At 37.2% G+C, this 27,911-nt stretch overlaps 1 protein-coding gene and 1 long non-coding RNA gene across 4 annotated transcripts in view; one reads left to right on the top strand and one right to left on the bottom strand.

Annotated features, from left to right (window-relative positions):
- Positions 1-27,911, bottom strand: part of LOC127540971 (uncharacterized) — a 154,912-nt gene that overhangs the window by 2,851 nt on the left and 124,150 nt on the right. The window contains exon 2 of the long non-coding RNA XR_007948327.1: positions 1,676-1,826. This is a non-coding gene — a long non-coding RNA (uncharacterized LOC127540971). The remainder of the gene's footprint in view (positions 1-1,675; positions 1,827-27,911) is intronic.
- AADAT (aminoadipate aminotransferase) overlaps positions 23,731-27,911 on the top strand; it is a 37,211-nt gene continuing 33,030 nt past the window's right edge. Inside the window, exons 1-3 of one of the 3 annotated variants that reach the window (XM_051965987.1) lie at positions 23,731-24,137; positions 25,652-25,750; positions 26,968-27,136. In XM_051965987.1, coding sequence (XP_051821947.1) covers positions 23,963-24,137; positions 25,652-25,750; positions 26,968-27,136 — 443 coding nt within the window. In that variant the 5' untranslated portion in view covers positions 23,731-23,962. The other 2 variants (XM_051965988.1, XM_051965989.1) reach the window with 2 other exon arrangements.

Here is a 27,911-nt window from a genome sequence, read left to right as displayed (position 1 = left end):
TATTTTGTATTTGGTACTTACTTCCTTGTATAGATGCTCTATCCCTCCAAGAAAAAGTAAACTCCTTGAAGGCAGAAGCATCTTCATCTTTCTTTCTAACCCAATCACAAGTGCCTTAACATCACAAGTGCTTAATAAAGGTTTGTTTAATTGAATTGAATACATAGATGAATGTATGTGTGCATGTGGGAAGGGGGGAGGCCTGTCAAGACTGGTGACTTCATAGATATATAGAGTTCTTGGTTGTAAAGGGTTGCCAACCTTTGAGTATCTTTGTACAACCGCATGGAATGCAATTCAGGTAAACTGAGGGCATTTGACAAGATGGCACTGAGAGGAAGGAGCCCCACCCCTGTGGACGACAAGATGGCATTGAGTGGAAGGATCCTCGCCCCTGTTGAATACATGGCATATCTGAGATGAGCTTGAGATGGGTGGGACAGTCCCTCGTAGTTTAGTATAATTGGCTTAGAGAGCTCTTGCTATGCTAATATAACTAAGGTTTTAAGACTGCTGGTAGAAACTGGAATAAACAGAGTTTTGCACTACCTCTGCTTCTTGCCTTTTCACTATCTCCTCATTAGTAGGCCGTGAGTTTCTGCTGGTCAGAATAGGTAAGGGGCCTTAAAGGGGGCTCTAATACTTGGTCAAGAGTCTTATTCTACCAATTACTGATCAGCATCTGATCTATAGCTTGGTGTTAGTTTGAAAGAGTTGCCTGAGAGCATTAAGGCTAAGCAATGACTTGCCCAGGATCACATAGTCAATATGAGTCTGAGGCAAGATCTGAATCAGGTCATCTGACTCAGAGAAATTATCACTAATTACTGCTGTACTCTGTAGACCAGAGAACACAAAAGAGAAAAAGAGACAGCCAGATCCAGAGAGATCCAGAGAGTCAGAGAAAGAGATCCAAAGCCAGAAACAGAGAAAGAGGGAAGGGGAAGAGAAGAAAGAGTGGGGAGAGAAAGGGAGAGAGAAAGGAGAAAGAGAGGAAAAGAGAAAAAGGGAGAGAGAGGAAGGGAGGGAGAGTAAGGACAAGACAGAGGGAGAGAAATGGAGAGACAGAGACAGAGAAAGACATACACAGAGACAGAGACACAGAAAGAGCAAAGAGAGAGAGAGAGAGAGAGAGAGAGAGAGAGACAAGAAAAAGAGAAAGATGAGAGAGAGAGAGAGTCTAGACAGAGACAGAGAGAGAGAGAGAGAGAAGGAGAAGGAAGAAGAAAGGGGGAAGAGGAGGGAGAGACAGACAGAGACAGAGACAGAGGAAGAATTCAAGGTGCTCAGGTCTTATACAGTTCAGGTTCAGTCCCAGGATGTCAGACACAAAAGTATGGGATAATTTTTTTAAATCTGACAATATTCTACCTTGAAGTAAGTGCAAGAAAATTTCTGATTGAAGCTGAAGTAGGGCTCATGTCTAGAAGTTTCCCAAAATGTGGATAACAGGATACCTACTAGAAGAACTCCTCAGTATTCAATATAGATGTTATAAAATAGGGATTTTTTTTTGGTTTGGGGTTTTTTTCTCCACCATCACAGACACAAAACCTTATAAACAAATTTATAGAAAACAGAAAATATTTAAAATTAACCCATTAGATTTATTATATTTCTCCCCGCAGAAAATAAAGACAACTTTGTAGGATTACTGAACTGATTTTTCACTTACCACTTACATTTACAATATCTAGCATCTCATAAGCACAGAACAACTGGCCAGACAGTTTTTCTTTAGTTGATCCTGGCACTGGTAATAACCTCTAAGAATCATGATGTTAAGGAAATCTTCTCCTGATGTTCAGCTTGTAATGCCAGAGAAACTGAGGCAGGAGAGAGATTAGAGAGTTTTTATTATTTTATTAATGGGAGAGTAAAATTGACTGGACAGGACTCTCGTCTCAAATTATCCAGTCAGACAGAGATAAAGATATACTGGGACCAAGGAATCCATGTTGGTCCCAGGGCTGGAAGAGACTGTCATCTCAAAGAATCCAGTGTCCCGCATCCAGTATCCAGCCTCCAGCCTCCAGTAATGAATGGGGGAACCCCAACTTCTTAAATACCTTTTTCTCTAAACAAAGGAAGGGTAAGAAGCGCGGGAAAACTTCTGTCAGGATTGGGGAGGCCATAAATCCTAAAAAAAAAAACCAGACAGGATGTCTGAATACACAGAGATAAAGATATCAGTGAGATATCTTGGAATATTTTAGAGGGATATTGTAAATTCTTGAGAACAGAAAAGAGTCAGGAGGTCTACTCTCTTGTTTATCTTGCTAATTTATAACCTTAGAGCAAATGGTCCTCAGTCTTAATGGCTCAGAGAGGGTTTACAACAAAGGAGATTGAGACAGAACAGTTAAGGAAACTGAGATAAGGGAAACTAGTGCAGGGAAACTGAGTCAGGACAGTTAAAGAGAACTGTGCCATAACAAGCTAATACCTAAATCCCAACTCAAGAATTCTCAAATACATCATAAACCCTAAAGATTAACAAAAGGTTCTGACCCATACTCAGGAAAGGAAAAGAAAGGCAGAAGATGGCAGACAAGTTTCAGGGTCATGTAGACAAGCACATATCACACTATCACATGCATCAAAATTGGTAGGTGAAGGAGAGAAATTCTTCCCCATACTCTTTCAGAAAAGATAGGACAGGCTTAACTTGAAAAGTAGCACTCCTCTTGACTTTGTTAAAGCCTGTAACTGGAAACCAACCAAGAACCAGGATAGATGGTATCCATGAACGATATTCCAATTTAGTAAATTAGAGGAACCTCCAATCACCTCAGCTTTACTACCAAGAAAACAAGTCATTTTCTAGTGGGGGAAAAAAAGATTTAAAAGAAGGAATATAATTTCTTAAAACCTAAAAAGAAACACTTTTTGGAACCACTGATTTTTAGGTGTCTATGTGAATTAATCTTTTTTTTTAATCCAAGAAGTTATTAGCCAACTTTGTGTAAGAATATTTTCTTATTTTGGATTTTTAACTCAATCAAAAACCTGCTTATTTTTTCTGGGCAACAAACAGTTAATATGTGTGTCTCAGGTCCATGACATCTCAGTAGCAATTTGTGCATTCCACTAGAATTAAAGTACCAAGCAAAACTCTCCAAGGTGCCTTCAAAAAGTGATACTTGGAGAAAAAGAGAGCATTAATCAGAACATTAGACCAAAACAAAGGTATGGGAGGCCTTCCCCATCATTACTGTGAATGAGCCAGCTACCATATAATCAAAGCACCTGCAAATGACTCTAGCAGAAAATTATTCCAAGTAATTAAGGAAGGACAATAGGATAATTAGAAAGAAGCTGTAGGAATACTATTAAAGGGAAAGAATCTTGGTAAAATTTGTATATATGGCCCACAAAAAGTTCCTTGGGATCTTTTTATGACATAAAAGAACTTGGCGGGAAGCAAAGGACTCCAAACTATTCAGTCTACAAAGTTAATAATTTCCCAAATCGAAACTGGACTGCTAACTGCTACCTACTGGTATCATCATCTGATTCCTCTGGGTATCATCCACTTCAAAGTAAGTCTATTCTGGGCCCACTTCAAAGTAGAGGCTGCCACTTCCTATACTCATTAACAGAATGCAAATAGCCAAATAATCTCTGATGCAATTCTGAAGTTGAGTGATTCCAGCACCCTCCCCTACATATTCTTTCCATTTACAGAAACAGGAGAAGCCTCGAAACCGTATTATTAGGAAGAACATATTTGCAGCCAGCTGGATTAGGAAACACTTTGAGGAGTGATTCCCCAGTTCAAACATGGCTCAAGGAGTGATCAAGTAGAAGCATTTCTTGAAGAGGAGAAAAATATTTTAAATATTTTTGGAGGCTGAGGAAGGCAGGTAGTGCATTTGGGATAGAGGATCTCTAGAGGGTTATGGAAGGTCGTACTTAAGGATTTCATAATATAAGAAAATAGGGATGGGGTATGAGATGGATTGATAAGGGAAGCACCACATAGATGATACAATAAGATCCATTCCAGAGAATCTGTGTTCAAATTCTCCCTTGCCTTGTGTGATATTGGGCAAGACACTTAGCTTTCCTAGGTCTCAATATGCTCAATTGTAAAATGATAGTGATAGGATTGCATAGCTTCTGGTGTTTTTGAATCATCCTAGTGATTATTAAGTATTGAAATATTGAGGAGAAACTGATGGGTAAAGCAGCCATCTGACTAGCTATCTGGGGAGGAAAGCATTTCAAGTTTGAACAGAAGGCAAGGGCTCAAGCAGAGGCTACTGTGCAAATTCCTGGGATAACATTCAGTTATTGAAGGAACAATCAGTTCCAAGCACAAGTGTCCTAAAGCAATTCCAGGGGGTAAATATAGGCAGGATCCTGCTCAGAGCTCATGTAATTCTCTCTCTGAAAGGAAGAGAAAAGATGACATCTAGTGGTAATAATTGAAAAATTTTCACTTCCAATCTTTAATGTCTCCTATTTAAAAAACACCAGGTACTGGTACTGTCCATTGTTCTTGTTCTACCCGGGAAGTGCTTATGCTACAGAGAGTTCCCCGTAGACACAAAACCTCACAAATCTGTTTTCTCATATCTCACTCTTTCCCCAAGAGCAAGTCAATGACTGTGCAGGGAAACAAGCCGTTCAGAATCATAGACTTATAAAACAAAATAATTCAAACATTTTATTTCAAAGATAAGCAAACTAAAAGCCTAAAGACCTGAAAGAATTTATTCCATGGCCATATACCTAATAAATGGTTGTTCTTAGCTACAAACACTCCCAGTTATTTCAGTCATATCCTAGTCTTCATGACCCCATATGGGGTTTTCTTGGCAAAAATATTGGAGAGCTTTATCATTTCTTTCTCCAGCTCATTTTACATATAAGAAAATTGAGGGAAACAAATACAGGAATTTGCTCAGATTCACACAGCAAGTAAGTGTCCGAGGCCAGATTTGATCTCAGGAAGATGTATCTTGCCGACTCCAGGCCTATAACAAAATGCATTATGGTACTACCTATCCATTCATGGTGGAAATACTCTATCATTCTATCCATATGTAATCAGAGTATATCCATATCCATATATACGGGACACTACTGGTGGAAGATATACAACTATACTGTATTCCACCTAAAATTATGTTTTCTAATCTCAAACGGGACCCTCACTATAGTACAGCAATCCATCTGGTATTCCCTGTTTTGATTCTATCACAGTCCCTGCAAAATCTATTCCATACTTTTTCTCTCTAGTCACATATACCACCATTTCTCAGTGGACTGTGTCTTATATTTGACTGATAAAATTGAGACCATCAGTCCAGATCTCCATCTTCTAAATTCTATTTCTCAAATCAAAACCTATTTTTTCATCCTTTGCTCTCATCTCAGAGAAAGAGGTAATCCTCCCTGACAAGTCCAAGTCTTCTGTTTATGTTTTTGATCTTATTCCCTCTTGTCTTTCTCCTCCATGGATTTTGCCCCTTTTATCATTTGGCTCCTTTCTTCCTACAAAAAGCATAGATAACTTCCATCCTAAAAAAATAAAACAAAAATTCTCTTGATTCTACTACCTAAGTTATGATTTTATATATCTCTTACATGTCACCTCTATTTCACAGCAAAACTCATAGAAAAAGCTATCTATATTTGCTTCTTAGTCCTGCTTTTTCATCTCTCACTCTCTTCTTGATTTCTTGAAATTTGATTTTGCAGCCTCAAACTCAACTGAAACAGCTATCTCTAAGTTCATCAATCATCTCTTATTTTATCTTGTGTCCTTTTTTTTTCAGTCCTCATCCTTCTTGACCTTTCTACAGAATCTGATACCATTAACTATCCATTCCATCTGGACACATTCTCCTCTTCTAGGTTTTTGTGACATTTCTCTTCTCTTCTCTCTTATAAGTCTGGCTACTATTAAATTATAAGCTGCTCAAAGGCAGGAAATGTATTTTGCCTCTTTTTGTGTCCACAGCACATTGTCCAGTGCCTGGCACATAAAAGATCCTTAATAAGTTCTGATTGATTTATTGACTGTTCTTTCTCAATCTCCTTTTTACTGTATCTTCAACCATATCTTACCCCCATACTCTTGATGTACCTATAATTCTGTTCTGAGGCTTTTTCTCTTTTATGTACTCTCACTTAATAACCACAAGTCACCAGGTTTTTATTCCCAGGGTTTTAATAATCATCTCTTTGCAGATGTTTCCCAGATCCATGTATCCATTTCTATTATCTTCCCCAAGCTCTAATCAATCAATAATAAATAAATAAACATTTTAGGAGTCTACTATGTGCCAAGCACTGTACTAAGCATTGATTGTTTCAAAAGGAGAGACAAAAAAAAAGCTCTTGCCTCCAAGGAGCTTACTCAGATTACACATAATGGGCATTTCAAATTGAATATCACATGGACATAGCAAATACAATATATTCAAAAGAGAATGCACCTTTCCTCCAAAATTCATCCTTCTACAGAACTCTCTTATTATAGGTGAAAATACCACCATCCTTTCAGTCACTCAAGTTCACAACCTTGGTTTAAGCTCAGCTTCTCCTTGTCAGTCATCCTACATAGCCAATCAATTGCCAAATTTCTGCCTATCCAATAATTCTTGTTTCCAGCTGTTTTCCTAAAGCATTAATCTGACCACATTACACTCTTTCCCTCAACTCAAGAAGCTCCAATGGCTGGTCCCTATCTACATTTACAGCTTGATTATACATTATTCCCCTTCACAAATCCTAAATTCCATTCCAACTGGTCTTCTCTTTCTATGTCTCTATTTTCAATTACTCGCCAAATAACAATACTATCTCTTCAACATCTTTCTCAGCTATTATCTACTCAAACCACAACCAATCTAATCTACTTAGTCTCACTTTTACTGCTGTAGCCTCCTAGTTGGTCTCCATGTATCTAGATTTTTTCTTCTCACATCTGCCCTCTATAACTGCCAAATTAACATTACTAAATCCTAAATCACCATGTCATATCTCTTCTCAGTCAGTTGCCTTTTACTTTTAAATTAAAATATAATCTACTCTGTGTTGATTCTACATAGCTCCTCTCCATAGGCTTTACACTCCAGTCAAACTGGTCTATTTGCATTTATCCATTCTTGACATTCCAGTTCCTGGCTCCTTGACTTTCCACAAGTTTTTCATCATTTCTGAAATGTTCTCCCTCTTTCCACCTTTTAGAACTCCTAAATTTCCGTCAAAGTTTAGCTGAAAAGCTCCCGCCTACAAGAGACCTTTTCTGATTGCCCAATCTGTTATTGTTCCCACTCTTCATTAAGAATTTGTTTTATACATAACTTGTATTTGTTTATCTGTGTTTGTATTGTACCACTCAGTAGAATGTAATCTCCCTGAATGCTAGGATTGTCACACTTTTATATTTGCACCCTCAATGCTTAGCCTGATACATTAAGTAGGCACTTACCAGATATTTCTTGATTAATTTGTTGATTGTTAGCTCTCTATATATACTAACTCTCATATTGATTTTACTACCTCCCATGGGTTCAATTATCTTCTCTATGTAAATGACTACAATAACTACATTTCTAATCTCTCCAAAACTCCTTCATTTTAAATATATAATTTATATTTACCTGTCTATACACAGTAAACACACACTTACAAGTAGAAATTAAAGGGTAGAGGGTGGTTTTCATTTTTTGTCTTTATTTCCATTCCCTAGCCTAGCACTTAATGAATGCTTATTGATTGATGGATTGTTTAACTGATGTAATTGTTGGGTTTCTCTGACACCATTATTAAAGCATATGAAAATATACCTTCATACTAAACAAGGGGTTGCTGGTCACCTCAATGGTGCTAATCCAACACACCAATGACTCACTTATCCTCCTCTCCCTCTATTTTCTCCTCCCAAATGCATAAAAATCGAGTTTCATCCAAGATAGGCCAGCAGGAGTCCTCTTCTTTAAAAGCAATAATCTCACCTTGATACAATATAGCTTTGAATTACATAAAACCATAATATCAGAATCACAAACCATCCAAGAGGCAACTAAAAGACATACACATTAATGATCATATGGAAATTGTAACATTAGTAATGATGACTTCCAGGCAAAAAGTCCATGTGGGACTATAAAAGGTTTTTGAGAGCCATCAAAAAAAATCCAAATGGTACATAGCACAAGAGAGCAAACCAGACAGACGATGTAGAAAGACAGAGGGAGAGAGAAAGAGAGAGAGGGGGAGAGAGAGAGGTATAAGAAAAACTTAAAACATTAAGTACATCTTCTAGAACAGTGATTTACAAACTCAAATAGAATTGGAGGCCATTAAACGATATATAATGATGTCCATGGGTAAATGTTGACTTAGAAAACTACATATTAACATTATCTTTGTTTTAGTATATTATTTTGTTAAACATTTCTCAATTACATTTTAATCTCGATAAGCTGCACTGGAAATTGTTGTAGGTCCCATGTAGCCCTGCCAAGTGTTTGACTCCTCTGTGCTAGGAAACTGTGGACCATAGAAGAACTTAGAGATAATTCAGAAGTCATAAAGTCTATTTCTTTCAGCCTCAGGTTCCTCATCTGTAAGATGGGAATAATGTAGCACTTACTTACCTCCCAAGGTTGTTGTGAGGACTAAATGAAAGAACAGATGTAAATCTCTGTGAATCTGAAGCACTTATATAAATGTTATTATTATTGCTGGCTATGGTGACCATAAGTATGTCATTTAATTTCTCTGAAATTCAACTTCTTTCTCTGTAAAATGCATATAGTAATATAGATTGTGAAAATGGAACAAGGTGACATAAAATGCTTTGTAAAATTTAATGTGCTATACGTGAGTCATGATTCTGTGGTGCTTTATGGCAAAATGTGGACAAATAATTGTATGAAATGAAAAGGCATGGAGCTTCGGTCATTTGCATTGGTGTAAAGAGTACAAACATTAAAGAAATCATGGATCATCAATATATAAAGTGCCAAAGCAACCCAGCTGTTATCCAATCTGTTTCCCTCAAATACCCCGGCTACATTAGCCCTAGGTGGAAATGGCATCACAGTGGTAACCCTAGCTGCTCCTTCTGCACATGTACTGGGTAACCCTGAGCTCTCCAGCACTTTACATTTCCTCCCCCTGACTCTTCTGAAGTTATATAAATCTTTTAGTAATTAAATACTCAAAATGAGACACATATTTGGACATGGCCAATGTGGTCATTTGTGTGGGTTTTTAACTATGTATATTTGTTACAAGTGTTTTATTTTTCTTTATTTTTCAGTAGGGGAAAAAAGACAGGAAGAAGAGAAAAGAAATACTTAGTAATTTACAAAATTTAATTAAAACAGCCATAGAAAAAATTGTAATGAGCTTTTAAAATAGTTATTTTAAAATAGTTTTATGGAAAGGTAAGGAGTAATCTTTTAGTAAGTAACAAAAAAGAATAGCCTTTTGTAATGCAAATAATCACACACACCCAATTTATCTGCCTAATATTTTGAATGCTTCATAAATCAGATCTTCTTAAAGTAGAAAACAATATAAAAGAATAGTTAATGCCCATCCAATCCATTAGAAACCAAAAAGGAAAGTTAAGGTTCTCTTTTCTATTTTGATTATTACGCATTCCCCAGTTTCTCACTCATTATCTGTAAGGATTTTCTTTTTCTTTCTCAATTACCAGCCCTATAATTCCCTCTTCAATCTATTCTAAATTAGGCTCATCCCCTTTACTGCTGCCAGTCAAACTTCTGATTTCTTTTGCATCTGCTGCACATTTTGCATCAGAATTCCCAAGGTACTGTGATCCACTTTTAGCAGCTCATGAATTCTTCACTTGGTCAATAACCCTTAACTGCTTGAAACCCTCAGGAATGCCAGCACAGACTCTAACTTGAAAAATGTTTCATTTGGGATGCATTGTTTTAAAACTGTTGTATAAATTTACTCATTTATTCAACATATATTTGTTCATCTTACTATATTTAAAAGGATTCTATCAGAGATATCAGAGGCCTGACCTGAACTCCGGGACTTTCTATCCCCACCAAGGTAAGTTCTCTAGTCACAATGCCATGCCATATTTTAAAGAACACTATGCTAAAGTGCTTTCATAGTCAAATATTGTGCACTGAGAAAAACCACTTTCTGTTCAGGTTCTGTTCAGGTGGGGAAGTGGATAGAACATTGGACCTGGAGTCAAGAAAGCCTGAATCCATATCCAAACAGTGTCAAGAAAACCCAGAGAGAAGAATAGCCAGGAGAAAAAGAGAGTCAAAATGATGCTGAAGAGATTCTAAGTAGTATCAGAAAAAAACAGATAAAATGAAATGTCCAATGTTACCGAATGAATAAAGAGCAGAGATTAGAATCCATTCCTCTGACTCCAAACCCAATATTCCCTTCACTGCAATTTGCTGCTTCTGTTTTTCTAAGACAATGTAGCAGGAATGGGGAGTTGGCTGGGGGAAAGGGTGGGCAAAACATGAATTTAATTCAAACAACTGCATTCCAATAACTGAATGTCTCTATAAATATATAAATGCAATCGAAAAGTACTCGTATTACTTTGCTGAAAACTCACATTAAAAGAATTACAAGTGTAACTACAAATATAAAAAAGAAGGATCTGCTTTAGACTGATAAGTACAAATAAAGCTGACAAATTAAAATGATTGATAAGGGAATGGTTAATAGAGTTGGGTGTTCAGTATTATGCCCTTGCAGAAAATAGCTTATTGTTGTGACTATATATAACACTCACACAATGAAAGGAAAATTGTCTTACTACCAAAAATGAAATCCTGAATGTTCTTTTAGAAAACTATTATGAAATCACTTTTTAAAAGTGAGACTTTTATAGAAACTATTAGAAATTCCTTCAGGCCATGTTCCTGCTGAGAACCTCAGCTTTTGGAAGAAACAATTCCTCCTCATAATTGACCCAGAGGAACTCCTCCTTTGAACCTGGAATTGTTGAGGCTTTTTAAAAACTGATATTTAAACCTCATTGATGTCTAAACCTTGGCTGAAAGTATGAAAGCCCCTGTTTCCGTAGTCACTGAACAAAGCATTGCTATGAGAGTTTGCCCTTTGATCTCTCTCAGTGGTTTTCCTCTGAATTCCAGGAGATGATTCCTTGAAATTTACCTTTTGGTAAATTAAAAGAAGAATTTCTCATGATCCTTGGGTAACATAGCTCCCCACCAAGCAAGGTAGGAAAGGTGCAGCCTAGTGCTGAAGTGAATATGGAGAGGAGAGATGACTTCTGATTGGTGAGGAAAATGCTGTGGACCTTCATATTTGTGGTAGTTATTTAGTCATAGCAATTGTGTTCCACAATTTGTGACCTCACTTAGGAATTTTCCTGGCAAAGAAAATAGAATGATTTGCCATTTCCTTTAAATGGCATTATACAGCTGACTTATACAACCCATTATATAGATGACTAAGTGAGGCAGGCAGGGTTAAGTGATTTGCCCAGAATCATATAGCTAGTAGGCATGTGAGGCCAGATTTGAACTCAGGAAGATAGGATCTTTTGACTCCAGGTCTGCGGCTCCATCCATTGTACCACCTAGCTGTCCCTAGACCTGCATAAGTGACTTACTTAATTGGTTCCAGAGATTCTTTGGGACAGAAAAGACTTCAGGAAAAACAAAGAGAAAGACTTTGAAATGACAGACTTTGCTAGGAAGCCAGCAACATTATGACTCTATTTGCTTGAAATTCTAGAACCTCTTCTTCATGAGAATTTTTATTCTCTCCCCTGGTTTAAAATGAATTATCATTCGCCTTCCACTTGAATCCAGTTGATTCACTCTTGTGCATTCATTGGTATATTCTGATCTATATACCTATAGATAGATAGATAGATAGATAGATAGATAGATAGATAGATAGATAGATAGATCTTTGCTGTTTGTTTGAATTGGGATGGTCTTTTATGTAAACAATGGAAAAGAGCTAAGTTGGCAAATATAAGCTAGAACTACCCTCTCCCTTAAGAACAATTTTGCAACATTTGCCCTAACTTTCATACCTCAAATTTAGGCAAATATTTAAAGTGGGGCAAATGGGTATAATTTTAGTGTGATACCCTTTCTCAGAAACTGGAGACAAGAGCAACTGGACTTGATTATGAAGTATACAAGGTGCTAACTCCTCTCCACAGGGGTGGGCCAAGCCTCAGTTCGTATACATCCATGCAACCTGTGAGCTACATCTATAAAAATATAGATGTCTAAATATAGACAACTCCTATTTCCAGAGTCCAGTCCTCTTGTTTTACAGATCAGGAAATTAAGTCCCAGAAAAGTTTAAATGATTTTCCTCAAGTCACAGATTATAAGCATCTGAGGTGAGAGTCAAGTCCAAATGCTCTGACGCTGAATTCAATCAGTCAATTAATATTTAGTAAGTGCTTACTTTGTGCAAAGCTCTGGGAACGCAAAGAAAGGAAAAAGACAGTTCCTGCCCTCAAAGAGCTCGCAATATAACAGGGATTGAGTGTTCTGTTCACTGTCTCACACTGCCCTCTATTGTGCACTCTCTTCACTACGCCAAGTTAAAGCTTCTTCCAATTATCCCAATCCTCATCCTAAAAGCTGCAAATTATGTGTTTGGAATTGTTCCCTTCCATAACAGAAGAGCTGGGACAGAGCCAGGAGGAAGGCTAGGACACAACGAGGGAGATTCTCCATAGGGGAATATTTCATCTAGTTACCATTTCACTTTTTTCTATGAACAAAAAAATAATGCAATCACACACAGCAAAGAAACGCCTGGAATCTATGAATGCTGTGGAAAGTGAACTGAAAGAACAAGTTGCATGTAAGGGATGTAGTTGCTTCCCCTATCAGACCAAGATAATTCAAACTATGGCCCAATGACCTAATTTTCTGGCAGTTGGAGATTTTGATGATCAATCACCTGCCAATTCACCAGAAGCCTTTCCTCTGTGCTCCACTACTTTAAATCAGCCCTAGTTTCCAATGCTTGATCCAATGCTGACCAGATAAGAACCCTATAAAACATATCTAGACTTGACTGGTGAGGTACCCCACTGCCCCTGGGGTCCCAGTGGAATGCCCAATTCCAGTTCAATGGACTTGACCTTTTTTTTATTCTCACTAACTTCACATTATAAGTATGTCCCCTCTCAATAAAGTTGTCTTGCTTTATTTTATGTTGTGCTCCATATTTCCTTGTTCTGGACCTTGATTTCCATGTCTTCCAGTCTGCATTAAGATAATTCACTGCAACTTAGGGATTCCTAGCTAGCTTCAGACATGAGTTCTCATATTTTAATCTTTTGAGTAATATTTCATTCATATCCTAGATTAAATTGGGCCCTGACAAGTAAGGGAGAAATGTATCAAAGCTACTCTGAGAGTGCTGCCATACATGTAGGTTGGGTAGTAGATGAGTTAAAGGGTGGCAAGGAAAGGATTAGCCTTGGCATTTGCAAGCTGGGCACCTTCTAGTGGCCTGGTAAAAAAAGAATTTCTCCAATATATCCCTACCACAAACTTTTAACCGACACTATAGAGAAAATAACAAGGTCAAGGGGGGTATCTCATATAGAATAACACCTGGGAGTCCATGAAGATCTTGCTTTCTATAAATTGTAGTTTTTGCTGAATAATCAGCAGTGTCTTGTGTAGGCTTAAGGGAGGCAGCACATGGGCCAAACAAGGAGCCCCAAGTGAGGTCCAGTGACAAACTAGGAATGTTTTCACCTAGAACAAAAGGAATTGAGACAGAGTAATGGAGGAGGGGGTTAAAAAGGAGGGGAAAACCCGTTTCTGCATAGTCTCTATTGAATCCAATCCTTATAAAAACTCAGGATGGGAAAGGAGCTCAAGTAGATAAATAACAGCTGCCTATGAACAAAGCTGACTGAGTTAGTCTGTCTCTCTGAACTCAAAAATCTGCCACATTCTGATTTACCAATCATTTTCCTCCATGTCTCTGCCATTGCTACTACCCTTAGAGAAGGGCAAGATTCTCCTGGGTCAATTCCAGGAAGGACATGCATTCTTGTCGATTCTAAAAAAACAGAACTATTTTCTCAGAATCTGAGATCTTCAACTGAATATTGGACATCAAAGAAAAAAATTAATACTATATTCTTAATTCAAGCACCAGACTTCCTAAAACAATTTTATTTAAGTTTAATCTAATTCTAACTTATTTAATCTTTTTGTTTTAAGTAAGTTTTTATTGATATCTTTCAGTCACTTTTTTTACTCCTCATAATTTCCCCCAGTGAATCTTCTCTTCCTCTCTCCTTTCCAGAGAGCCAAATCATATAACAAAAAGTGTTTTAGAGACAAAAAAGAAAAAGAAGCAAAAGAAAAATCAACACAAATGGTAAATACATCAAATAAGTCTGAAAATATGTGCAATATTTAACACTTGTGGACATTCAACCTCTGCCACGTGGTATGATGGAAGTATCTTCTCGTATCTCTTATGTTGAATCAAATTTGTTCTTTATGTAACCCATGGTTCAATTCCCATTTTCATAAGACTCTCCTCATTGATAGAGATTGATTACTTACCAATTCTGCCCCTGTGCCACAGGTTACATTCATAATTCTGCAACATTAACTTTTGATTATTTTGTGATTTTTCTTCACATTTCTATTACTGTAGTCATTGTGAAAATTGTTTTCTTGGCTTGGCTTACTTCACTCTGAATAAGTCCCTGTAAATCTTTATAGTCTTCTGTGTATTAACCATATCCATCATTTCTTACAGCACAATAATATTCCATTATATTCATGCACCACAATTTGTTTAGCCATTCCCCAATTGTGGGTATTTACTTTCTTTCCAATTCTTGTCTATCACAAAAAATGCTGCTATTAGTATTTTGGTGTATATAGGATTTTCTTATTAATAGCTTCTTTGGGGTATAAGCTCAGTAATAGAAACTCTAGACCAAAGGGAATGGATACTTTAATCATTTTGCTTGCCTAATTATTTTCCAAAATAGTTGTACTACTTCACACCAATAATGCACCAATGTACCTGTCTTCCTACACCCCCTACCCAACACTGACTACTCCCATCTTTTATAATATCTGCCTAGTTGCAGGATGTAGAGAAACCTCATGGTTGTTTTGATTTGCATTTCTCTTACTAGTAACAATTTGACCAAGTCATTTTTGATTTAGAAAAAAGTACAAAATGCATTTTCTCCATGCCTCCTATTCTGCTCCAAAGCAATTTTAGATAGCATTTTTAGGAATATAAGAAAGAAAGTCAAGATTTATAAGAATAGAACTCTGGATTAACTCCTAATAACTGAGCAATCATATCTCTACCATCTTCCTCCTGAGCTATTCTTCATGAGTAATCAATGAAGGCCCTCCCACAAATCCATATGGAGAATCTGATTTAAACAGAATGCCCTTGGAATTTTTAATGGAAAGGGTATTTCCCAAAGGATGGCCCCTAGCCTAATTAGAGAATAAAAAGAAGTTATCCCTTAAATGGTCCAATTAGTGATCTCCTCTGAGAATAGAAAAAGGTAATGTTCTTATCTAGTTTTTTTGTTAAGTTCATTATCCCACAATACATTCACTTAATGAAAAGATCCTTTGTCCCTTTCTCTGACCTATACCACCTTCAAATGGAGAAGTACAAAGAGAATTTTTTAAATAATATTTTTAGTTTTACAACTAAGGTGGTGGTAGTGATTGTTTTAGTATGCTTCCACATAGCTTCATGCATTCCCTCCCAGAAAATTTTTGGGAAAAACATAGAGAGATTGTACAGCATACTGGATCTTGGAGCCAAAAAGTTCTCTCTCTGACATATACTGAAGATGTGACTCTGGGCAAATCACTTCACCTGTCATTGACATATCTAAGAATATAACTTTGCAGAGAAGGTTCAACTTACATTGGTAAAGGAAGTTTTCTCACTCTGAAGTTCCTTAAATATCAGCCAAACCATAGAGTAGATCTCTTCCTAACCTCCTATATCTACTCTAAATAAAATTTATTGCAAACTATCTAATAAACACATGCTAAATCTGGACACAATCTAGATCCAACATTGCTACTCTTCTCAAGAGGAATACTTTTAATACAAAGCTCATGTAGATATTGTATCTTGATTGATAACATGAGATTGAGATCTTTCTCTGAAGGAGTAATATTTTAAAATAGAATAAAGCAATGGACACAAAATGAGATAAGGGAGATGACCTCTGAAGAGCTTCCTCATTCTTTAAAATCATTTGAATGAGTGGAAGATGTCTTTATGTAATTTTCCCCTGGGGCAGAAGACTATATTCCTATAATAAGAAGTTGAGATTAAAGGAATTTCTGATGTGGGCAAGCTAGTCATACTCAAGATTGTAATGAAAAAGTTAATGATCACAACAGCTATGACAAAATATCCCACTTTTAGAAGGACAAACTTAATACTTGGTAGAGTGAAATCTCTTCTCCTTTTGTTTTAATAATGTATAATAAAAAGTGTGTTGTTTTTTTTTAATGTAGAGCCAAGTACTAGGTGACAGAAATTCACTTAACTTCTCTGTAGCCTAGGCAACTTTCTAAAATAATAAATTACAGATCAGCTGCCAGTTTTCATTAATTGAGGAATTTTCCACATCAACAATTCCTTACATAGATTTTTTTTAAATCACAGGTCCAGAATCTGAAATTAGATTCTGAGGATCTGAATATGAATTTCAGGGTTCTGTCAATGACTGCCAATATGACCTTGAAAGTCTCTTAGCTTCTCTAAATCCAATTTTTTTTTTTATTTACAAAATGAGAAGTCTGGACTGCTTGGCCCCAAAGACCTAGGAGACTATGATTTTTATTCAAGTCCAAATTTAATCAAGGAAGGAATACATACACTTTTTTATTGATTGATCAGTGCTATATATTCAATCAATTAACAAGTATTTATTAAGTGTTTGCTGTGTGTGAATCTCTGAAATAAGAAAGAAAGAAAGAAAGAAAGAAAGAAAGAAAGAAAGAAAGAAAGAAAGAAAGAAAGAAAGAAAGAAAGAAAGAATGGAAAGGAAGGAAGAAAGAAAGAAGGGAAGGGAAGGAAGGAAAGAAGGAAGGAAGGAAGGAAAGAAGAAAGGAAGGAAGGAAGGAAGGAAGGAAGGAAGGAAGGAAGGAAGGAAGGAAGCAAGGAAGGAAGGAAGGAAGGAAGGAAGGAAGAAAGGGGAAGGGGAAGGGAAGGAAGGAAAGAAGGGGAAGGGGAAGGGAAGGAAGGAAAGGAAGGAAGGAAGGAAGGAAGGAAGGAAAGAAGGAAGGAAGGAAGGAAGGAAGGAAGGAAGGAAGGAAGGAAGAAGGAAGGAAGGAAGGAAGGAAGGAAGAAAAAGGAGGGAGGGAGAGATGGAGGGAAGAAGAGAAGGAAGGAATATTTCCAGCACTCAAGTTTTCTTTTATTCTATTAGGGCAGAAAAGTATACATAATAGTACATACATACATACATACATACATAAATATTACCTATATGTATATGCATGTATATATATATATATATATTATACATTTGTTTGTGTGTATTTACATGTGTGTTTGTGTGCATGTGGTATGTGTAAGATTTGAGAGGGGAAATAGTTCTATTAATCAGAAAATCACTACATCAAAATTGAAAATAATATTTCCCTGTCCCGGCTTGTGGGACAGAGTGTGTGTATAGGCCCTGAAAAGAGAGAAGAGAAAGGGCAGGACAAGAGACGCATAGAATGGAGACAAGACAGGCTTTCTGATCAAGTCTCGTTTATTGTGGGCAAAAGTACAAATATTTATGGTGGGTTGTAAGGGAGTGGGGGTCATGCAAATTCAGTACAGAGGGGACCCTAGACAAAGGATTTGTTTCCCGCGGAAAGAGGAATTGATCAGGGGCCTTTGATGATGTAGGAAGCTCCAGGAGGCATCTAGATGTCTGTTTGTTCAAGGTTAGAGTAGTTTTAGGAATATGGCTTTATCACCTGTAGATTAGTGCCGGCTCCCCACATTTCCCCATTTCTAATCAGACTTTGTTGTTCAGTCTTCTCCATCTCTTAATGACCCTATTTGGAAGTTTTCTTGGCAAAGATACTGAGGTAGTTTTCCATTTCCTTCTCCAGCTTATTTTACAGGTGAGGAAACTGAGGCAAACAAGGTGATGTGACTTACCCGGGGTCACATAGCTAGCATCTGAGATTAGATTTGAACTCAAGTTTTCTTGACTCCAGGCCAGAGTTCTAGGGAAGGAATACCTAGTTACCCCTCAGACCTTGTTAGCAAGTAACTAATATTAAGCCTGTTGAACTTTTGAAAATTCATTTGTCCTTGCCGTGTCCCTTAAAATTAATCCCTAATGTTAGCTCTTATATGTAAAATTTTCTATTGAGTTAAGATTTGCTTGAGACAAAGTCTTGAAAATCTGCAAGTTTGTTGAATATCCTTTTTTTTGTTCAATATTATGGTTAGTTTTGCTGGATATGGTTAGTTTTGGCCACAGGCTAGTTCTTTTGATGGTAGATATATATTATTCCAGCTATGATAACACTAGTTACAGACACAAATGATTTTTCATCCTTTCATACATGCAAAACTACAAAAGACATCCCAACCTTATTATCTTCACCCCCCCTCCAAAAAAAACCCCTTCCCTTTTACTGATGGTGCTGGAGCCAAAGCCAATTGTTAAATTTTCAGTGTAAGAACATTTATTCCTAGGAAATCTGCAAATGCATGGAAAAAAATTTAATAATGCTGGTTAAATTCAAAAGTGTATCCTCTGTGCATATTTTTTTTCAGTCAATTGCTAAACATTTACTAACACAGCATTGCATCTTACCAATTTTTTCAATTACTGAGAAGGGCATCACCATTCTAGTCACTCAATCTCACAGCCTCCAGATTATTCTTGATTCCTCATTCATCCCACATATCTAATCTGTTGACAAATCTTGTCATTTCTACTTTCATAAAACTCTACTAAATGTCCCTTTCTTGCCAGTCATACAACTAAAACCCTTTATCAATCTTCATCACCTCTAATCCAGCTTATATACCGACACCTAGGTGATACAGTAGATAACACTTTGGTCCTGAAATCAGTTCAAATTTGGTCTCAAGACAAATTTGGCCTCAAATACTTACTAGCTGTGTGACTGATCAACTAACTTAATTTCTCATCCATAAAATAAAACAATAATAGCACCTACCCCATAAGATTATGTGAGAATCAAATGAATTGATGTTTTTAAATGCTTATTTCTTTCCCTCCTTCCTTCCTATTGGTCTCCCAAATCAACTGTCTTTCTGCTCCGATCCATCTTCCACTAGGCTGCCAAGGTGAATTTCCTAAAGTGCAGTTCTGACCATATCATCCACCCCTACTCAATAAATTCCAGTAGCTCAATATTACAGAAGAAAAAGGTGAAGGGAAAAGAAATGAGAGAAAAGGAAAGAAGAAGGGAGGGAGAGGAGAAGAAAGGGGAGAGAAGGAAAGGGGAAGGGAGGAGATCCTTTTTATGTATTTGGATGAGATTATACTGTCAGGCTGAAGAGGGGGAAAGGTTCACTACACTAGATGTTGGATTGACTTCCAGGAGTTCCGGGATGATATTGATCAGAAATGATTTTTCAGAAAGACTGGGAATGCTCAATTCCCATCAGGATATTCAATAGAACTGAGCTTCTTGGGATCACTCATGGTTCAGTAGATTGCAAGGATATAGGCAAACATGAAGTAGACTTCAATGAACTTACATTCTTTTGGACATGAAGATGATCCAACAAAGGACACTGAGTTGGAACAGCCAGATAGGTAGAAAGAGAAACAAGAGGGGAGATAGTTACCGAGAGGAGAGAAAAGTTAGTGTGCAATATTGCCAAGGATTTAAGAAAAATAAGTACTGAGAAAAGGCCATTTGATTGGGCAATTAAAGGATCATGGGTTGTAAGTTATGGAAATACAGGCACTGTATAGGAACTGTGGAACTGTGAAGGAACTGTGAACTGGTAGAATCACTCTGGAAAGCAATTTAGAATTATAAGAAAATGACTAAAACAGCCACAGCTTTGACCCCAAAATCTTACTGCTATGGAGTTATTGAAAAGAGGGCAAATATAGAAATGTTCTACATGCACCAAAATATTAATAATAGCATTTTCTTTTAGCAGAGAAAAAAAAAACTAGAAACAAAGGGATGTCTATTGATTGGGGAATGGCTGAACAAATTATGCAACTTTATGACTATGTTTTAAGAAATGATGGCTATTAGGATATAGAACTGCATAGGTTGGTGAACTGGTATAAAATGAAGTCAGCAGTATGAGCAAAGCAATATATACAATGATTACAACCTTGTAAAAGGAAAGAACAAGAACAAAATAATCAAAATTGAAAACTGTGGTGTTTTTCTTCTTTAATATAATATAAGATGATGGTTCTCTCTGGGGGAGAACAGGTTTCTCGGGGGAGGTTTTCTTGGGAGGCAGCCTTAGTATCAGTTCAGATCGATAATTACCCCAAATGCAGCCAGCTGGTAAAAAATACAAATGTTTATTTCTCCTTCCAAGTCTTGTCTCTTTCCTTTGACCCAGATAGCTAGATTCTTAGAGGCCTATCTTTCTGCTCGGTTCTGAGAGCTCCTGCAGCTTTGTCCTTTGCCTCTGCTCCCTTCAGCCTCCAGCCAGCACAAAGATGAATCTGTCTCTCTTGCCTTCCGAAGTAATTCTCTCCTGGCTCTAGCTCAACTCTGACTCGTGGCTTCTTCTGACTTGATGCTCTCCTCTCCATGTAATTTGGCTAAATTCTCCCCACTGGGCCTCTGCTTTCTTCTTATATACCAGAGAGAGGGATTATGGGTTTTCTCCCATAGTGCTCTCTGGCCCTAAGAGCTTCAAGGGAGGTGTGAATTCACAAAGTTACAAAGTTTACTTTGTGAATTTCCCATACTTGTGAATTCCAATGAGTAAAGGTGTAAACACAAGCCTTGTATTAATTAGTGCTACTTAGTAGCTTCAGGTTCTGGCCCAAAACAGCAACTCTAATGAGTTAGCAGTTTATAAAGATTCCAACAGAAAACTATATCATTTTTACCCTAGAAAGACAATGCAAAATGCTGAATGTTGGAGGGGATGTGGGAAAACAAGGACACTGATACATTGTTGGTGGAATTGTGAACACATCCAGCCATTCTGGAGAGCAATTTGGAACTATGCTCAAAAAGTTATCAAACTGTGCATACCCTTTGATCCAGCAGTGTTTCTACTGGGCTTATATCCCAAAGAGATATTAAAGGAGGGAAAGGGACCCACATGTGCAAAAATGTTTGTGGCAGCCCTGTTTGTAGTGGCCAGAAACTGGAAACTGAGTGGATGCCCCTCAATTGGAGAATGGCTGAATAAATTGTGGTATATGAATAACATGGAATATTATTGTTCTGTAAGAAATGACCAGCAGGATGAATACAGAGAGGCTTGGAGAGACTTACATGAACTGATGCTAAGTGAAATGAGCAGGACCAGGAGATCATTATATACTTCAACAATACTATATGATGATCAGTTCTGATATACATGGCCATCTCCAGCAATGAACCAAATCAGTTCTAATAGAGCAGTAATGAATTGAACCAGCTACATCCAGCAAAAGAACTCTGGGAGATGACTATGAACCATTACATAGAATTCCCAATCCCTATATTTTTGTCCGCCTCCATTTTTGACTTCCTTCACAGGATAATAATACACTATTTCAAAGTCTGATTCTTTTTGTACAGCAAAATAACTGTTTGGACATGTATACTTATATTTTATTTAATTTATATTTTAACATATTTAACATGTATTGGTCAACCTGCCATCTGGGGGAAGGAGGGGAAAAATTGGAACAAAATGTTTGGCAATTGTCAATGCTGTAAAATTACCCATGCATATAACTTGTAAATAAAAAGGTATAATAAAATTTTTTTTAAATGATAACATTTTAATTACCATCCTTGGCCTGGAAAAAGAGATAGTATAACGTATTTCCCTCCCTTGTTTGAAGAGATAAAGTATTACAGACATAGAACAATGTAGATAGTTGCCTTTAGTTGAAATGTGGGTTAGTTTTGCTGAACTGCTTTCTTTTCTTTCTTATTCTTAATTAGAAAGAATCACTATAGAAGGTGTGTTAGGGACATATTTTGAAATGAAGCTGATACAAAAACAAAAGATATCAGTAAAATTATTTCTAAAATCTCATTAGTATACAAATGAGGGGCAAAGAAAGAATAGATATAAAGGCATTAGAGGGGGTAGTAAGGCTCCTAGTTCTGAAAACCTACTCACATCTGGAATGAGTTCAATAGGCAACACTATATATGTATCATGAAAGGTATAGCACCCTCCAAAATCCATAAAGAAATAAAGAGGGAGGAATGGGTGGATGGGAAGCAAAGGGTAAGAGAAGACAAGAGAGGAATCTTTGAGTGGGAGGAGATTAAGTAATAAGGCAAGTTATGAAGCAGAATTTAATTCAAGAGTCAGCAGGGACAGAAAAAATATGTGTATGTGGGTGGGAGGTGTGAATGTGTGTATGTATGTATATATCTACATCTACATACATCTACATACATCTATATATATATATATATATAATATATATATATATATATATATATTTATGCCTGAATATAATTTTCTTAACTGTAGCTTGCTTGGGGATAGGGGGTGGGATGAAAGGGGGGAAAGAATAAAGTAAATAAGGTACACAGCAGAGAGTCAAAGAACAATTTACAAGGAAGTAAAGAAAAAATGGGCATTAGAGAATATAATTTCTTCTACTATTAGATATACTTTCTTGATTTGGTAATTTGTCGTTATATATTTTGGATCCTCCCTGATGTTCTTCTGAGTACAAAACAATATTCTCTTTTGTTTTGCTTTATTTTGTTTTGTATTCCTTTTCTGGTTTTCTTTTTTTCTTACTTTTTTTCCAATACTATAATTAAAATCTCAGTAACTTTGGAAAAAGCCATTTCTATTTTAAAAAATTAAGTTGAAAGGAGTTAAAAATGAGTGAGAGAAGAGGAGACAATGGATTTAGTCAACTTTTTCTATGCATCTGGCAGTGAATTATTCAAACAGCATCTAATAATAAGCATTATTTGCCAGATAGTATGTTAAATTGGAGATACAACGCATAATCCAAAACTGCCCCTATTACGGAGTTTATATGTCTAATAGAGACATATATTGGAGATTGGGAGAGACAACATGCACATAACAGGTAGATGCAAGATCCTAAGGTAATTTGGAGGAGGGAGGGAAAGACATTAGCAAACCTCCTGCGAAAAGTAGAGTTTCAGTTGGAGTCCCTAAGAGAGCCAGGAATTTAATTGAATTTAATTCTGAGAGGCAGAAGTGACCAGGAAGGACATTCCAGTCACAGGGCTCAGTTCATGAAAAGCACAGACGGAGGACATGGTGCGCTGTGTGCGAAGAATGGCTAGTATCTCTAGCATAAACTGTATGGTAGCGGACATGAGGAGAGGAATATGTAAAAAAACTTAGAATCCCTACCTATCCCACCTTCAGATGACCCAGTCACTGCTCCCGAAATTATTGCGTATTTACCTAGATGCACGTCTGCCCCCATGATAGGCGCTTAATATCTACTCGTTGTCTCTACTATTGCCTCCACCTATTACATCCACCTCCCTCCCCTCAGCGGAAAGTATTTATCTTCTCGGCATCTGCCCCATAGTAGGTGCTCTTTTTCGCTTGTTGCCTTTATTGTAGACCTATTAGATTCCACCCTTCTCCCAGGAAAGTCAGCTAGGTGAGGTCAGGACACGTTTTGCCTTTGGGGAGGGGGGAAGGGGGAAGGGACTCGGCATCTCGGCGCCTAGACTGGGCTCCGAGCAAAGCAGGAACAAAACTGCCAGTTAGAATTGAAAAGAATTGCTTTCCCCACCACAGCCGGCAGATGGCAGGAAAGGATCACAGAGCGTCCGCGGCGCTCCAGCCAGAAAGACCTTTCTCCCCGCCTCCCAGGAGTGGACACTTTCTTTGGTCTGCCCGGAAACGGACTGCTGTCTCCCACTGCGAGCTCTTCCGTCGGCAGGGGAAGACCATTGCTGGACGCGTACTCCCGGGTAGAGGTAAAAGTTGCTTTTAATTTTTTACTTTACCATCATATTAGATTTGGGCGAGCAGTTCACGCTCTCTCCCTTCCCGCAAGAGGGGTCCGTTGTCCAGGTGTGTTGAGCTGGGTGAGGAAGCTATTTAGCAAAATGAACCTAGATACCTCCCCCTTCCTTCCTCCCTTGTACCTCTTTTCTTCCCTCTCCCCTTCTTTCTCCCCCTCCCCCTCCTCAGCCAGGGAGACGCCATAGTCCTCTAGCACGTGGCTACGTACGGAGGTGGGGAACCCAGGGCCGCATGCCATTGGCTAGAGGAGGGGGGCGGGGAGGGGGAGTTGGGACTCCGAGAGGCGTGATGGGGGAGGTGCTAAGGGAGCAGGCACCCGAACGGCCCACGTGGCTGACTCTTCCACCCTCCCGCCCTCCTCCCTCAGCCAGCCCAGAAAAGACGCTAATATCCTCGTAAAGCTCACGGTTATCTTTGGACTGGGAGTCCTGCAGGACAGGAACCGGGCCTTTAACTTAGTTCATAGTAGGAGCCTAATAAATGCTTGTTGGGAATTGATGCCGACTTGTATGAGCAGGTCTGTGGGTCAACTTTGTATGGCCTCTGGAAGAGACTTCAGCAGCCACTAAAAAGTGTTTTACATTTGGGGAAATCTAAGAGGACCTCAATGGACTTGCCAGGAGTCCCACAAGGAACTGAATAGCAGAACCAGGATTGAAACTCACCTCCCTTAACTCTAAATACATCCCTCAGCCCCTTGCCACTGCCTAAATAATCACAGTTCACATACAGACTTTAAAAAGAGTGGCTGTGGGGGCAGCGAGGTGGCGCAGTGAATAGAGCACCAGTCTTGAAGTCAGGAGGACCTCAGTTCAAATTTGATCTCAGACACTTAACACTTCCTGGCTGTGTGACCCTGGGCAAATCCCTTAACCCCAATTGCCTCAGAAAAAGGAAGAAAGAAAAAAAAGAAAACAAAGACTTGTTCGAGTCATATGTGTATGTGTGTATAGATATTATGTACATATGTATATGTATTATTCCTGTAAAATCTGGCTGAGACCCTAGTCTTGTGACACTGGGAAAATCACTTTACCCCCTTTGCTTCAGTTTCTTGGATTTTAAAACAGCATCTACTTTTCAGGGTCATTATGAGAAACAAATGAGATAGCATATGTAAATTGCTTTTGCAAGCCTTACAAATGCTAGCTGTTAATAATATTTAATAAATAATGTTGATATTTAATAAATAACTTGATAATGATTCACAAGATAGTTTTAAATAATGATTTCTGCCTCACTGTCTTCCTTTGAGAGATTGTGTTATCTCCTTCCTCTATCATTTAGGAGTTAGGTCACCTAATACTTGACCTAGGACAGAGATTATAAAAAATATTATAAAAGTATTAATTATCAGTTGCTAGTTCACCAAACCAAACTAAGCACAAAGCAGCTATGTGTAGAATAAAGTTTGGCAGCCTAACTTGGCATTAATGTACTAGAAGGTTCATTGCTTTTTTTCTAGCCTTGAATGCTTTTCTGATCACCCTTAAAAACATGAATTACACCCGATTCCTCACAGCTGTGAGTGCTGCAAGAAAACCTTCTCCAATACGACTCCTGAGTGAGTATGGTTTCTTTGTTATCCGATGTTTTTGACTGTTGTTTCTAACAATTGGACAAGTACATTCAACTCTTAATTATTTAGTTTCTTGGATCATGAATTGATTATTCTAGGCCTTTATTTTTCTTCCTCATCACTGCCATGAACATTTTACTCAGGTCACTCACTTATTCCCACATCTTTAAAAGGTGGATAGGGGAAAACATAAATTAGGTCAAAATGGTTAAAACTTTTACCAAAACTGTTTAAAAAAAAAGATTTTATTCAATTGAACAAATACTTATGAAGCAAATGCTACATATATGAGAAACTATTCTAGGTATTGGATTTATATAAAAACCAAAATGAAAATTGCTTCCCTCAAGAAAACTGAATCTACCAGGAGGAAACAATGTCACATTGCCTTTATGATCTTGGGAAAATTACTTAATTTTTGTGGTCCTCATTTGTCTGGAAAATGAGATATTTGAATTAAATGACTTTTAATAACCCTTTCAGCTCTAGATCTTTCATCCTGTATACACAGTAAGTAAAGAAAGCAGTATAATTTATAAATTGATATATATACATATATATATCAATTTATAAATTAAAAAGTAAATAAAGGACAATACAAAATGATTTCAAGACAGAGAGATCTGAGGACTTGAGGAGATCAAGAAAGATCTCCTGTAAGCAGTGGTGTTTGAGTTAATGGAAATTATCCAAAGTGTAATCAAGTAGGAAGTTTTTGGATTACCTTATTTCATTTGTAAATTAAAAGTATCAGGTAAAGACCATCTAATAATAGCTGACATTATTTAGCTTTTGACTAACTGCAATGTCATTTTATCCTCACAACAGCCCCATGGAGTAAGAACTAGAGTTGTCAATGAGGAAACTAAACTACTCCAAGTATAGATGAGGAAATAAGACATTTAAATGTGAAGGGAGAAGTGATTTGCCCATAGTCATAATGTTATTGGTAAATTCAAACCCAGGTAAGTCTACCATTCTATTACCAAAGGGTAGAGGGATCTCAGTCAGCTTTGCTGAAAAGATCACTCTTTCCAATGAAATTGAGAGTTCTTTATCTTGAAAAAAAGATCCTTCTATATCTTGAAAAAGGAAAAAGACAATTTCTCAGTCTATAATATGTTTTGTACTTTCCATGACAAAGAGTGATATCCTGTAATGAAAGCTTTTTTGTCATTTCCTCCTCTCCATGTTTCCCTTAGCTGAACTGATGCAGAAATCACCACCTTCACTCATTTCCTTGGCTGGAGGAGCTCCAAATCCTAACACTTTCCCTTTTAAAACTGCAAAGATCACCATAGAAGATGGAACTGCCATTGAATTTGGGGAAGATTTAATGAAGAGAGCACTTCAATATTCTGCCTCAGCAGGGTAGCTATCAAAAAATGACATGGTAACTTTGTGCCCTAATTTTCAAGAGTTATCAGCAATATAGTAAATTCTGTACTTAGCAGAGCTAATTATGGTATTTTCTAACAGCCTTCTATCTAGGTTAGATTGAAAGATTGGGGAAACAGAAACAGAAGGGAAAATATTGGAAAATAGTGATAACTAGCATGAATGAGTTTCACTATAAATCAGTAGAGAGAAGACCACAACAGTGAGTTCTGAAATCCACTAAATTACCCAAGCAATCCTCATTCATAAAAAACAGAATGAACCTTTGGGATCAGGAATTAAGTTGAATTCAACAGATGTTTAAGTGCTACAATCTGCTACATATTAGAATTCCAGAGACAAAAATGACCTCAATAGAGGTTGGCAATAGAGGGAATAAATAATAATAATAATAACAATAACAATAATAGCTAACATTTACATATATACATATATACATACACACACACACACATATAGCACCTACTATGTGCCAGGCACTATGCTAAATGCTTTAAAATTGCCAAGCATTATGGGTAATACAAAACTGAATGAGATTGTCTTTTTTCCTTATTTTTTCATTGAAATTTTTCTAATTCTGAATTTTCCAAATGAAGTATTTGCTCATAATCTAGACTTCTGTTTTATATTCATATTACTGACTGGTCATTAAAATAACATTTATTAAGTACAATTGAAATTGTTACTACAAAATCAATCTATTTTCTTTTTTTTAAAACGCCATGTCTATCTAGCTGAGTTCGAAGTT

Source organism: Antechinus flavipes, chromosome 6, assembly GCF_016432865.1.
Source record: "Antechinus flavipes isolate AdamAnt ecotype Samford, QLD, Australia chromosome 6, AdamAnt_v2, whole genome shotgun sequence".
Classification (NCBI taxonomy): Eukaryota; Metazoa; Chordata; class Mammalia; order Dasyuromorphia; family Dasyuridae; genus Antechinus; species Antechinus flavipes.
The sequence above is the reverse complement of the archived record's forward strand: the minus strand, read 5'-3'. Positions and strand labels throughout refer to the sequence as shown.